The 14,973-nt window shown below is 48.6% G+C and overlaps 1 protein-coding gene across 4 annotated transcripts in view; it reads left to right on the plus strand.

Moving 5' to 3' along the window:
- kcnab2a (potassium voltage-gated channel subfamily A regulatory beta subunit 2a) overlaps positions 1-14,973 on the plus strand; it is an 89,592-nt gene that overhangs the window by 66,778 nt on the left and 7,841 nt on the right. For all 4 annotated transcript variants that reach the window (XM_008289834.1, XM_008289842.1, XM_008289824.1 and 1 more), the window contains 11 exons: positions 4,806-4,849; positions 5,107-5,144; positions 5,394-5,473; positions 9,353-9,397; positions 9,916-9,960; positions 10,213-10,256; positions 10,490-10,576; positions 11,982-12,067; positions 12,254-12,374; positions 13,488-13,582; positions 14,753-14,873. In XM_008289834.1, coding sequence (XP_008288056.1) covers positions 4,806-4,849; positions 5,107-5,144; positions 5,394-5,473; positions 9,353-9,397; positions 9,916-9,960; positions 10,213-10,256; positions 10,490-10,576; positions 11,982-12,067; positions 12,254-12,374; positions 13,488-13,582; positions 14,753-14,873 — 806 coding nt within the window. The remainder of the gene's footprint in view (positions 1-4,805; positions 4,850-5,106; positions 5,145-5,393; positions 5,474-9,352; positions 9,398-9,915; positions 9,961-10,212; positions 10,257-10,489; positions 10,577-11,981; positions 12,068-12,253; positions 12,375-13,487; positions 13,583-14,752; positions 14,874-14,973) is intronic.

Here is a 14,973-nt window from a genome sequence, read left to right on the forward strand (position 1 = left end):
ATCACCCCGTCCTTCCCGCTGACTTCCTCTCTCACGCTCAGCCTGCTCCTCTCACACCGGGCCAGAACCAAACCAGCACACACTTCTGGATACACGAATGTTAAAATAACTGATGAGCTCCGTCATTAATATCAGTCCTCTCAGCTACCGTGCTCACACACATATTATAATATATAATATATAATATTCAACAGACTTCATCAGCAACTCGCATCCTGAGAACTTTTTAGATCCAGGTTTAGTGTTCCGTGTCTCGCTGAACTATGTGGTCACGGGTCTCCTGGTTTTAACTGATCTTGGCTACGAATCACAGACCAATTGGACCATCTGATCAGGAGAACGACACGAGGTGTTGTCATCATCAGGACGAGCATCAGGGTGTGTGGCTGCTCAGTGCACATTATGGACACTGAAGGGAGTTAGCTGCAGGTGTTCACGTGGTTCTGTTTGGGTGGTTTGGTTTGCATTTGGCTACGGCCCATGGTTTTTACTTAACCAGAACATGGACGGTCTGGGTTCATAGTGAAACCAGCCATCGGCTGTTCATGGGGCTGTTTACTGGTTTGTTGTTGTGATAATTGTAATTTGTGTGTTTTGGGACTTTCTGAATCACTCACTTAAAGGAAAATATATCCAGTACTTGTGGTGCATGTGTTCTGGTCCATTCCAACCATCACCCACTGGTCTGGTGACGACGTTTCTGAAGCCTCACCTTTAACATTTGGCTGTTTTCTTTAAGACTAGATGTGATAAACGAGGGTGGATCTGACTGAGAGCTCGTGGACACTAAACACACCAACAGGGTGGAGACGTGTTCGCTGCTCTCCTGGTTCCTCTACATGGGACCATGACCTTCAAACAGAACATCATGCTGTGTGGAAGAAGACCTGAAACTATCGCAAATAAGACCATACAGTCCTTAGAAAGATGTTTACTGAGGTAACAGATCAAGTGAGAAGTAGAACCAGTAGAACTAATCAGACTTATTGTTGGAACCAGTCGGCTCCTCGCTGGCCCTTACAGACAATGTGGTTTTATGGTTCTTGTGCATTGACTTCACTTTTTAAGAAGCTACGTCCATCTTTTATAGACAGTGAATGGGAAAAAGTGATGTGACTTTGACAAAGGCCAGATCATTAATGGTCAGATCATTAATGGCCAGATCATTAATGGTCACACAGCTGGATCTGTGGATCCCAGAAATAGCAGAAGGTTGGTGGTGATGGGTGTTCAGGGTTTACAAACCATGACCCGATGACAGGGTTTTGCAGGATCTGCTCAAATAAGCTTGATTAATGGGAGCCCCAATTTATCATTTCCAGAACTTGGACCAGGACCTAATGTTTGCTTGCCAGATACCACAGGGCACCTTCACAGGCGTCAGCGGGCCTCGGAGCTGTTTTGGTGGCACACAAACAACCAGCAGCGTATTTGGCTGGACTACACCTAATGTTCTGGCCCGTCAGTGTGAAGGACTGATGTGACGTGGTCAGAAATGACTTTGGGAGGCTTCGGGGCTGCATGTCCAGCTCAGTGTCTCAGAACAGCCTCGACTGTGGTGTCAGCTTCACTCTGCAGCTGATGGATGTGGCTGTGTAACATGGTCAGTGGTCTGCTCTCTTACATCTCCTTCCTGCCTTCATGGTCCTCACAGAGCTTTACGGTGTTCCTCATTCACCCGTTCACACACCGACGGTGGCAGAGCTGCCTGCTAGGTGCTGCCTGCCATCAGGAACAGCTTCAGGGTCAGAGTCTTGCCCAAGGACACGTGGACATGTGACCCGCCCTGGGCCACATGTTGGGTTATACCGATGTGTGAACATGGACTGACTGATGGTTGGTTCTGTTCAGCTAACTGCAGAGCGACATGTCATCCACAGGAAACCACACATGAAAACAAACAACTGGATTCTTTTAATGGTCGCTTCAGTCATACAAGATGCAGTAAACAAAGAAAATAAAACGCTGACGTCAGACCTTTGTTTTGCTGTGAAGACGTCTGTTTCTCCTCCGGCTGCAGCTTTGGTTGTTGTGAAGCTGCAGAAGGAGTCAGTAATAATGAAATAGTCAATAAGAGTCGACTACAAGAGACTCTATGGTCTATGTTTGTTTTTTTGGCCTTGACGGAAAGAAAACTCATCTCCGAGGTTTCATTGTGTCGCCTGTGTGCTAACAACGGCTAAACAAGCTGCACGTAATCACATGAACAAACACTGAAATGAAACTCCTTCCTTTCCCCTTGGGGATCAGAGCGCCGATGCTAACAGGACGTCAGACGAAGGTGATCTCGTACGTCACACTGGACACGTTGTGGTCGCTACGCGTCCTGTTCACGGGATCCGTTCCTTCTTTGTCCCTGCAGAGGGTTACTGTCCTGTACTGTATCTGTCTCCTTCATTATTGAGGAGGCTGTGAGAGGGATGACTTTCCTGCTGCGGTTCAGGTCTCCTGAGACTCAGCGGGAACCCGACCCCGGCCTGCTCCAAGCCCAGGCGGAGGGTCACTGCACCAACGCACAAAGCAGTATTCAAGGCCACTCTAGTAAAATACTGAAGAGAACAATGTGCTGACAAAAGGACATCCTCACAATGAGAACAATGACAAGGGCAGAGCTGTGTATTCTGATATCTCGGACTTATTTTTAGGTTTGGGGAAGTGCTTCAATGCACTGGTACTGCATGTTCAGTCTTCATGGGTAAAGCATGCTTATGCAACACTCACACGGTAAGCTTTGCTTCCTGATAAGCCTCGACACACGTCCACACGACGCCGGACCTCCAGAGGCACGCAGGTTTACTGCACATCTCATCTCTCCACATGCTTGTGAAGTACAGGCATGTTAGATAACACACGAGGTGTTTCCGTCGGCGTGGTGCGATCCTTGGACCAGACTCTCACGCTACATGCACACAGCACTGACCTGCACCGTTTCAGCAAAGAAGAGGTTCTGCACGACCACTGGAGGAGTGTCCCGGCCCGATTCTAAAATCACTGCAGCGAGCACGCGATTCAGACACAATCTCGGTCAGTAAGCTGATGTTGGTTTCGGTGATGTCTGTGATGCAGCAGCACCCGAGGGCCCGTTTCACTCATGCAATTAGGAGGCAGTTAATTGTGGATCGGCTCCAGTGGTTTGCCGGGGGGCTGCACCGCGGTGCACGGTGAGGGCGCGTGGTCCCACTGGATCACTGTCTGCGCTCCCTCATGACTCACTGTGTCGGAGCATCCATACTGTAATCAGGAGGCTGCGGGACGGGATGTCAGCTGGCTCTCACATTCAGCCTGGAACACGATTACAGACATCACCGACCAAAACAGATCTGTTTAATGAGGCTCTGTGTAGAAATAGGTCCAACTCTAACTAGAAGAACACACAAACTGAATGTGGTTTCATCTCATCACGATTTTTAATTGAAGTTTTGAAACAGCTTGCAGTAAGACAAAGAATGTGACTGAATGGAGAGTCTACGGTGGAGGTTTGGAGAAGTCAGAGTGGAACTAATGATGTTGGCCGATGCAGCGAGCATTTAACCGGATTAAGTCCTCGGAAATAGGAAGTAGATGTGCGCTAAACCACACCGTGCGTGCTGCTGAAGAGCTCGGCTTTTTTGTTTTGTTTATTTGTGTGTTTGTTTATTTTATTTGCAGCACAAACGTATCCCACTTAGCCTACTTACAGGATGGAGCCGCGGAGATCTGGAACGGTTCAGCGCCGCTTCTTCACTCGCTGTTCACATTAAAGGAAGTGTTTTGTTAGTCACTGCAGCAATTCAGCAATCTCATCATGGCTTCACAAAACACCCCCACACACACACACACACACACACACACGGTCCCACTCACACACACAGCCACAGCGCAGTCATGTAACACACACACACACACACACATCTGCACACACACACACACACACACCTGTCTCCCTCTCTGCTGCTTTTCATTTCGACTCTTCTATACAGCCAGTCTTATAAAAATATATTAAATATCCTCCCACACGCTGGCTTTGACTCGTTACATCATCTCTGGTGCCACACTGCTTTTATCTTCTCACACTGCCAGATTATCTCGTGAAGGAAATTGACCGAAAGCAGCACACTTCGCTTTGCATGTTTTAATCGTTCCTCAGATCTCAGACGTCTGAAGGAGCAGAGCTGTTCAGGTCTGGAGGTTGTTCAGGTTGAGTCCCTGAAACAATCTGAACTGGATCAGTCACTTCAGCGCTCGTCACAAATCTGTTCTGATGCTGCATTCTAACCAGCAACCACAGGCGTCTTAGGAAACGTTAAAAGCCTGCACAGATCTGTCAGCGGGGGTCTGTCTGGCCTGTGATAGGCTCAGAGACGCCAGCTTTAGGAGCAAGTTGCTGCGAGTCGTCGAGCTTCCACGTCGCTGAGGGGGATTTCAGTCAGATGGCGGCTGAGGGATCCTGGTGTGTTGAGGAATTGCAGTGGATGTCATGGTGGGCCCGCTTAAGACCCACTTCCTGTCTCAGATTTTCCCCTGACATTTTGCTGCACACACATCAGGGCTCACGTGTTGCTGTCCTTCCTTACCATCCACGCTACATGTGTCTGTGCTGCAGTGGAGGCAGACCAGCTCCATACGAAGCCTGTTCTCCTGAGATTCACGGCTGTAAGCTAAGAAGGGTTCGGTTAGCTGATGTAGCAGATTAACAGGAGTATTTATTTAACACACTGTCACCGTTAAAAATGAAGTGATCCTCTGCTGGAGCGCTGCAGAACATCACAGATCACTGCCACCTCAGCGCCGCAGCCATGCTCATGTATTTCTCTCTGTTTTGACAGAAACCTCGGGAAGTCGGGCCTGCGGGTGTCCTGCCTCGGATTAGGTAAGACCACGAGACAAACGGAAACACGTTCACTGCACCCAGAAGACTGTGTGAGAGGAACCATGACCCCAAAGGGCCAGTGATAGGTCCAGAGGCAGGTTCCAGCAGGTCGCCCAAAGTATAAAATGGCTCAAATTCTGTTATCCAAACTCAGGGCCTGTTTTTAGCCAGATCCTGTTACTTGTCCCCTATGCTGGTATGTATGCACATGTGCGTTTGTGTATGTTCTGACCCCGCCTCCCTGTCGTCCTCTGTAGGAACATGGGTGACGTTCGGCGGACAGATAACGGATGAGGTGAGAGCAGATGGATTTTGTTGTGTCCCATCAGTCAAAGCTTGGGAATGGAAACCCTCCATATGATCTGGCATATCCCAGGTTGCTCTATTTTTACCTATAGTGGAAACACACGGCGCTAAAGAGTCACCAGCCAGAGAATAAAGGTCACAGGAAGCCGCTGCTGCAGCCCTTTAGTCTTGTGAAAGCAGTTTAATAATTGAAAACGCCTCACATCAGTGGTCTCACCCCTTCCTGTCCTCTCACCAGATGGCAGAGCAGCTGATGACTCTGGCCTACGAAAACGGCATCAATCTGTTTGACACAGCGGAGGTCTACGCTGCTGGGAAGTGAGTATACGTTCCTGCGCCGCAAGTCGCTCATCACTGAACAGTAACGCCAAACATTCCCGAGCTGCCGCCGTGTGATTGACTGTGGAGCCACCAGGTAGAGATTATATATTAGCTGGCTGCTGCTGTCAGGTGGGAGTTGATCCAGAGCGGTGCACAGTCAGATGATCCGGCATTAGAGAGGACGTGAAGGCTTCATGACTGCAGCCAGAGTGGTGCTCTGAAGTCACACCGCTCTGGGTTCAGACCTCAGTAGATGCAGAAACAGCAGGTGTTTCACCGGATGTAATCACATCCTTCACACAGGTTCTGTTAAATATGCAGAAGCTTTGACAACTTCTGCCCCCGGTCCAGTACACTAGGGGTAGATGGAATTTCTTTTGGGCAACTCAAAGCCGTCAAAATGACTTCTGAAAACTTAGCAGCTGCAAAATGAGTGTGTAGAGTCTGAGTTAGGGCTTAAATATCCCTGTGAGCTTCCATTCACTGCTTCTTATGCACATTTAAGCATCAATAATGTGAGGAGGAATGTTGTGAATCCAAAACAAGGCAAATAATTGGGTTTTGATGAGAGCAATGTGTGCCGCAGCACAAAGGGAACAGATTTAGCAGAGTAATCATGATGTACATGAAGCATGTGACTGAGACGTCCCCTGAAGCTTCTGCTTCACTGGAGAGATTAAACACTCTGGCAGACAGCAGCCCTGGATCTGTGGAGAGCCGTGATGAGACTTCCTCAAATTAATACACCAAACAAACATGAACGCTGCGTTTCCACCACATTCTCACATCGATGTTGTTCATTTGAGGTTTGAATGACATTCAATTATGTCTCGTTCCACCGTCCTCTGATTCAGCAGCAGCCAGCCGGAGGAACCAACTCCTGATTTTACACATTTTCTGGAAATTAAGGGACAAGAGGAACTATTATTAGACACAAGAGTTCAGTCTTTGTCCTCGATGCTGCATCGTGGCCACAGTAATGTTTGTGAGGGTTCAGATCCTGGTGGTGTTTTAACCCCAGAAACAGCCCCATGCTGCCTTATCGCCGCATGTAGTGATGGTCTACATTCCAGCCTAGATTAATCTGGCTTTGTAGTAACAATCTAAGGGATTATCCTTGCAAACAGTATCTCTGATTAACAGCACCAAGTCCTCTTCTTTTAATCCTCTGAGGAGTTTTCCAGTTGTGCCTTCATGTTTGGGAGATGCATCAGAGCTGAAATCAAAAGAAGACAAAAGAGAAGCAGTCGGTCTCTGTGGCTGCCCTCATTTCTCATCTAATGCCGCCGCAGCTGGATGCACGTCATCGCCGCCTGCTTTATTGTTCTGGGAGTTTCAGCAAAGTGTCGGCCTCGCTGTTTCACGCCAGGGTCAGACCAACAAGCACAGGGTTTATCTCTGACACACAACCTGCTCTGTCTTCCATCAACGTGCTGCCATAAAGCAAAGCGTGTTCAGACTCTGGCACGTGTTGGTGACAGCGTGTCGCACAGCTCGCTATGTGTTGCACAGGTGTTAATCCTGACAGCAGCACCAAGGAGCTTATATTACACACAACGCAGGAGGAGGACTAATCACACACTTTGCACATCGGAATAGAAACCAGCCTCCATGTGAAGTCCTCCAGCTGCTGTGATGGTGGTTCTGTGGACACGTGCGTGTTATTTCTACTGTTTGTCGTGGCTCAGCCTTCCTCATTGGACCCACCAAAGCATTTAACACAATATTTAAACACTGGTTGTGATGCCTGACTAGCGTGTCCGTCCCAGTATGCCAGCTACTGTTCTCCAGAAATATAAATAAATATGTGTAATTGCACAAATAAACATGTTGTGCTCGTAGCTGCTCTTATCAGCAAACACATACGGCGTCGGAGCGTTTCAACGTATGCAAGCAACTGGCAAAGCAGATTGTCATTCTTCATTTCCTTTCAGGCTGAGACGTTTTGCTCCAGATGCATAGTAAACGCACGATATTATGTGAAACCAGTGACAAAACTGGTGGCATAATAACTGAGAAATCTGGAAGTAATGAAATATTATAAATCCATGAATAATGCAGCATTATGTCAGGGCTTGTGCCCGAAGTCATAGCGGCAACTCAGCAGCGGCATGAAGACCTAATTAATGGCTCGATGAAGAAGTCAACCTGCTCCAGGCGGCTCTACCTTATGTTTGGGCGCTCGGATTACTCACGTTTCAGGAGGGCAGCGCTCAGAGCTGTGTGGGTGTTTGCCAGCGACACTCACAGACACACTGTTAGTGCACATACATGCACGTTATTGCTCTCACGGGAGCTTCACTGCTCGTTGTTCAGAGAAGATCCAGCTGGCAGGGCGTGAACCCGGCAGCACAGCAGCTCCTCCTGGATCCAGCAGCAGCATGGAGGTGGCAGGAGCCCAGGAGTCGGGAGGAGGCTGGTTCTGGTGGCCGGGTTAGAAATAGTTTCTTCATTTATCTGTTAGAAGTGAAGACAAACAACATTTCAGATGAATGATGACGTCTCTCATGTTGCTGCAGGTCATAGCTGCTCGCTAACAGTCTGAATATTAATGTAGAAGCAAAGTTTAACAGTAACAGGATTAAGTAGTAAAACTGAAATCAATCTGATCGACAAGATCATCTGTGATCTCAGTTTACAGCAGGACCCAGCTGAACCTGTACGGAGCCGGATCCTGCAGACAGGATCGCTGTGAGCTTCATCCTGTCAGGGAAAGAAAAGTGAAAACAGGCTGAGACCAGACTGTTAAAAGTTTAAAGAAGCACTTTCCCAAACAAAAGTTGAGCTGCACTTCACAGTAAAAGCAGGAAGCATTAAATATCAAACAGGAGGAAAATGGAGACGGATGAGAAGCGAGTTCTGCAGTGCAGTGAACTACATGACTGAGTATCCGGCTCGCCGACCAGCACCGGCTGTTTGAACAATCTGTCCATATGAAGCTGATAATGGTTCATCAGTGTGTGTTTTACTCAAACGTCTAACTTCAACACAGACGTCTGTGTTTGTTTAGTTGATGTTCTGAACAAGAGACGCACTGAGTGGAACATTTCAGTCCACAGATCAGTCTGGGCAGGAACACTGGATCCACTGTGATCTGCTAACCATCAGCCACAGCGCTGAACCTACCGGAGCGTTGTTCCTCCTCTGGCGTCCCCGTCCTGCCTCAAACACCTCTGAACTGTTGGCCGTGTCTGCAGTGATGTTGATGGGATGTTAGATCCACATGCAGGCCAGGACCTGAGCTGGAGGACCAGAGTGTGTTAGTTAATGCTGTGCCAGAGTCTGACTGAAGGAAACAGCAGCAGGCTGAGTGATGGAGGAGGAGACTCGTGGTCCAGCAGGTTTCAGCACTGTTTTAATACTCACAACCAAACACAAGTTATCTTAAAACCCCATCAGTTAGAGCAGCTGACCCGTTTTACTTGTGCGTCCAAAATGAATCCAGATCTCAGAAGTTGCTGCGTGTTTATTTTTTCTGTCCATCGTTTTTTAATGTCAAAGTGTCTGAATGTGTTTTAGTGGATCTGTGTGACAGGAGGCGACCGTGTCTGTCAGAGTGCTGACAGGTCCGTGTCCGGCCCTAATCAGCCCCATGTTGGACCTAATGTGGCTCATTAGCACCCTGTGGCTGTTAATGAGCCACATAGCGGCGCCTCCTCAGCACAGCTGGGCCCAGACCCAGCGCCTCTGACCGGGCTGCTCATTCACACCACCAGCCCGCGACAGGTGCTCCTCACTGGGCTTCCTTATGGATCAGACAGACCGGTAGCGCTCTGTTTAATCTAGAAACCGGCCCTCACACCGTCACATGTACACAGAGTTATCGCTTTAAGGCCATCCTGATTTAATCCCGTCTTCTCTCCGTCTGCTCTGCAGGGCCGAGGTGGTGCTGGGAAACATCATAAAGAAGAAGGGATGGAGGTATGAAGCACACTTTAATTGAGTTCGGTGTGTTTTAATTTCCGTCCCGGCCCGCCTGCCTAATCTTCTGCCATCTCCTTCTTGCTCATATTGGGAGGCTGTGTTGTGAAGTGGAGCAGCGAGGTAGGGATGAAAGATTAATGTGGGCAGCTGTGCCACGTCCCGGGTCCCTCCTCAGAGACGCTCAATAATAGATGGACTTGTGGGGCCTTGTCTGCTGCTTGGTCGGCCGTGGATCGGCATTTGTGTAGCTCAAGTTATATCTGATCAGGTTCTACGCTAACGACACTCATTCACTGGAGCTCTGGCTCAGGCAGGTGGTGGGAGGCTGGAAGGATCCGGTCCAAACGCATGAGTGCCCCGAGGACGTGTCCAGCTCTTAATCACAACCTGCATACAGATACTGTCATATATGTAAAGTTTGGACTGCAGATGTGGACATCTCTGCTGCATCTGGCTGTTCTCTCCTTTACCTGGGCAGGTGCTGTAACAGATGTGCTTTCATTTCTCATTTTTAGACGCTCCAGTCTGGTGATAACAACAAAGATCTTCTGGGGTGGAAAGTAAGTCTCATGTGGTTGCCTCTTGACTCAGATGAAAAACTCTCCTCCTGTGTAATTGTTCCTGACCTGTTTGATGCTAACGCTCCTGATAGCAGGTTCATATGTCACCTGAGCCGACCTGTTGTCAGCTGGTTTAAATACAGCTGGAAACTTCTCTCATGTGTCACAGAGGATAAAACCAGATCGTGTTGCCGTTAAGGCGGGTTGGTGATTGTTCATAACACAGCATCTGCTCGTTTTCTTGTTTCACAGAGCGGAGACTGAAAGAGGTTTATCCCGAAAACACATTATAGAAGGTAAGTCGCAGCGTGTTATTGGATCAAATGTTCACGCTGCACAAACAAATACGTCCTCATTAGTTGCTTTGGGTCAAAGCTTTAACATCTGACATGCTGTTGAAGTGAATAAACTTCTGGGTACATTAACCCAGTTAGAATAAAGTTTGAAGTCCCTCCACTCACTGTGCATCATGTACACTTTAATATTGTACGAGTCGCTGTGCCTGGCTGACTGTGGCGCTTGTTTCCAGGTTTAAAAGCCTCTTTAGAAAGACTGCAGCTGGACTACGTGGACGTGGTTTTTGCCAACAGACCGGACCCTAATACACCGATGGAAGGTAACGATTCTGCCGTCTCTACTGCTCTCGATTCATCACCTTTTTATCACCTTTTCCTCACGTTCTGTCGCTCTGCGCTGAGCAGAAAGCCTCCTCTCTGTCTCTATGGCTACAGCAGCATTAAGACTCGGATGTACAACCCTCTTGTAACTGAAACGTCTATTTTTAAACGCTGCGTGTTGTCCTGTTGCCTCCACCTCCACAGTCAGAGTGAGGATGATACTGATGCTGGAGATCTTTAAATGGCAGCGTGTTGCCTGTGTGTGGGCTCAGCCGGTCACACGGCGTCCATCTGCTCTCCTGTCAGAGTTCCTCTCCGGGTTAGAGTTCGGTCAGAGGTCGTCTCTCTCCCTCCAGTCGATGCTTCGCTGCCTCCGACTCTTTCACAATACTTCAGCGTCTTGTTAGCAGAAGGAGCTGGTGTTGTCGGATGTAAAAGTCAAGGCGCTTCTTCTGCCCATCTGCCCTTTAGAGTCTGCACACGGTCACGTGGACGATACGTCTTCAAATCTACAGCGGCTCGGCCATCTGCTAGATTTTATTTTGGCAGTAGCTGAAGGGGTAAACAGGGTGAAGAGGAGGTGAACTGCTGCTCTTTGGGTTTACAGAGAAACCCTCTCAGCGCCCTGATAGGAGGCCGACTGGTCAGACAGAGCGGCTGGGTGGGGGAGGAGCTGGATGGAGGCTTATTACAGGCTGCTGCACCCGGTTTTATTACAGCGCCAGGCTCCTGTGTGGGACACCCCGATCCTTATCAGACATGTTGGTCCGCCATCCAGCAAAATGAATTGTCACTCTGACCAATGAACAGGCGGAAATTACAGCAGGGCGGCGTGAGGCTTCATTGGACCGGCGAGGTCAGATATGGCTGTAAAATGAAATTCTTCCTTGATGGCTTTAAATAAAATACGGTGATGTGTCGGCACAATAACACGAGATAAATCTCTGTGACTCTCAGTCAGCACAATGAAGGGAGGAACAGATCTCCTCTGACATGTTTATTAACCCTCTGTGCTCCACGACATAAGCTGTAAGTCCAGCGTGTCCATCCTCAGCAGATGCTTTGTGAGCCATTAAAGACGTGAGCTGCTGCACATGGCTGCCGGGCGTCTGTTTGGGTTTCTATTTTTTTACATCAAGAAAAGACGAATTCTTGTAAATTCTGCCGTTAATGTCATTCAAGTGTGCCTCATAGGGTAGACGTCAGCCTCATCAGCCGAATCACACTCTGATTAGCATAATCAGCATCTCCTCTCTGTCCTGGAGGCCGCGGGCCATTTGGATTGCAAATGATAACAAGAAGCAGCAGATAGGACTGAGTGGACTCCCGGGTCGGGTTGTGCTGCAGAACGCTCGGTCAGAGTACTGAAGGTGTTTTAACATTTCTGTTTACGTGTATTTGCAGAAACGGTTCGAGCCATGACCCATGTGATCAACCAGGGCATGGCCATGTACTGGGGAACCTCCCGCTGGAGCCCGATGGAGATCATGGTGAGGCTCAGAGTGTTGGTGTGTAGATGATGGTCCACAGCAAGGTCAGGGACACACACACGAGTTCTGTAAATATGATCACAAAGCTCAGAGTTACTTCTGTTTCTCACCTTCAGTTGGGTTTATGTCCACAGGACTGTATTATAGTATGTGAGCCTGACTGCTGGGTTCTGGGTCTTTCTCTAGGAAGCGTACTCGGTGGCGCGACAGTTCAACCAGATCCCTCCCATCTGTGAGCAGGCCGAGTACCACATGTTCCAGAGGGAGAAGGTGGAGGTGCAGCTGCCTGAGCTCTTCCATAAGATAGGTGGGCAGTGATGCACTCGTGGCTCCAGACAGAATGAATCCAGGCACAATTTACACACTGAAGTTTCTCACAACCGACCAGGCAGGAGCTCTGACACATGAAGCTACGAGCCTGAAGCTGGTTTAGATGAACAGACGGACAGCATCCCTCTGACATGGTTACTCACTGTGGGCTCATTTTCTACTATAGTCCTTCATCTTAAAGACATTCTGAGCAGTAGAAACAGCTCTAATGCCATAAATCAGGGGTGTCAATCTCAAAAACAAAGTGGGCCAAAATTTAAAACCTAAACAAAGTCACAGGCCAACATTGAACAAATGAACCTTTTAATATGGACCGAAACAAATTTTGCTTTAACATTGAACATGGAACAAGCAACGCTTATTACCATACATTATATATAAGTTAATAGTGGAGACATGCAAAATCAAATTATAAATAACAAAACACATCAATGGCACAGTTGTAGTGTGAAGTCGCTATGCCTACTGTCACAGAGGAGAGGGACTTTCTGGGTCCTGTCCTGATTGACGTGCCAAAACAACAACAGGGCATTATGGGATTTGTAGTATTAGCGGTGAATGCGCTGTACAGTATAATACCGGGGGCAGCTCTAGTAGTCATTTGGTGTTGTCTCGCGGGCCAAATATAATTACAAAGAGGGCCAAACTTGGCCCGCGGGCCAGAGTTTGACACCCCTGCCATAAATCATCAAAAAGTTGGATTTCTTACGTTATTTATTTTTACTAAAATGTTAAAAACCTCAAATCAGCATGAACAGTGTTTTTACAGCGTCCACCCATATTTGTAATAAAATGCTGACCGTTCATGATGAAGTTATTTAATGAAACATCTTGTTTCCTGACCTGCTGCTACGTCACAGTCGAGCCGTGTGGACGACGCTCTCTTCTCTACATGATGTAGTTTTTAAAGACTTGGTGGGTTCTGGTTTTGGCATTAAGTATCTGAAACTTTATCCAAAATGAGCTCCATGAGTGTGAACCTGGTCGGGTCTGGTTTGTGATGTCCACTCACCGTTTCTCTCTCTGTCTCTACATCTGTTAAAGAGCTGCTGTGGCTCAGTGATGATTGTAATGACGTTTCTGTTCCCAGGTGTGGGGGCCATGACGTGGTCTCCACTGGCCTGCGGGATCATCTCAGGGAAATACGACGGCAGGGTCCCTCCCTACTCTCGAGCATCTCTGAAGGTAGCTCGCTCGCTGTTTGCCGCCTCTGTCCCACTCTGATCATCCGCTGCTTCCACCGTGTGTGTTTCCCTTCTGGTTGCTGGTTGTTTGTTTATCCTGTGTTTGTGTCTTTCAGGTTCTGTAGCTCTGTGCACACCCACCACATACCGTATACCTGCGCTCTCAGTGCCATGCTGATGCCATGCACTGCCACCTCTCCACAAGCAGTGCCGTCCACACTGTTTGTCAGCTGGTGTCGGCTTAATGCATTTTAGTGCACGCACATGAGCACACACAGGCAGGAGACCACACTCGTGCATACAGGACGGCAGCAGCACAGCATGTGTGCGAACCAACAAACGGCTTTTAATCGATGCTATGGATACCAGAACCAAACGGCTAAATTGGAAGACGGTATTTCAGGCAACTCATGAGTGATTTAGAGTATTGTTCTCCTCTGAGCATAAATACACACAACGCCATTTCAGCTGAATGTTAACGAGGAGCAGAGGCAGTTTTCAGGATTTAATTCAGTAAACATCCAGAAAGCCTGACGAGTGTTTAGCTTTGAAGTCACAGATTAGCTCAGACACATCGTATTGTGCTGCTGCAGCAGGTTTCTCACATCCAGACACCAAAGCGAACACAAAGCTCACGCCTGAGTTTCTGCAGTGTTGTGTCCCTCTGTGCTGGAGTGGCATGTTGTGTTTCTGTGGACTGTGTGTTCGTGACCTAGACCTCCACTGGTTCATGAAGCTAGCTCCATCTTGGTGTTGTGCACTTCCTCCGGTGACTCCTGTGGAATGTGCTGCTTCCTGTTGGTCCAGTGCTGCCTGTGGATGTTCGTGGTGTTTGGGCTCTTTAATGCAGCGGTCATTCCTCCTTGTGTTACTAATAGCATTACTGTGTAGTTGTGATAGTTAGACGTCAAACCTCCTTCTTGTCTCAGCGGGGCACAGATTCAACCAGGTACAGTCATGGTGTGTTTACATAGAGACCTGCCTCATACCTGTAACTGTACATGTGCTGTAATGAACTGACTGTGCGGTGTTTCCGTGGTGTTTCCCGGCTGAGCGTAGGCAGCAGGAGACAGAGTCACGTGTTTAAAAACAGGCCCTGGTGACACGGAGCTGCGGCGGCGCAGCGGTGTGAGCAGGGCTGTGTTTTTGAGCAGGTGTGCTGTGTTTTCAGGGCTACCAGTGGTTGAAGGACAAGATCTTGAGCGAGGAGGGCCGGCGTCAGCAGGCGAAGTTGAAAGAGCTGCAGGCAATCGCGGAGCGGCTGGGCTGCACTCTGCCCCAACTCGCCATCGGTACGCAGATACACTCTGCCGCTCTCTCTCTTTCTGTCTGTCTGTCCGTCCCTCTGCCTCGGACGGGCCGAGGTCAGCGGCGCTCTGGGTCCACTGTGGG

The sequence above is a fragment of the Stegastes partitus genome, unplaced genomic scaffold (assembly GCF_000690725.1).
Source record: "Stegastes partitus isolate 25-593 unplaced genomic scaffold, Stegastes_partitus-1.0.2 Scaffold14, whole genome shotgun sequence".
Lineage (NCBI taxonomy): Eukaryota > Metazoa > Chordata > Actinopteri > Pomacentridae > Stegastes > Stegastes partitus.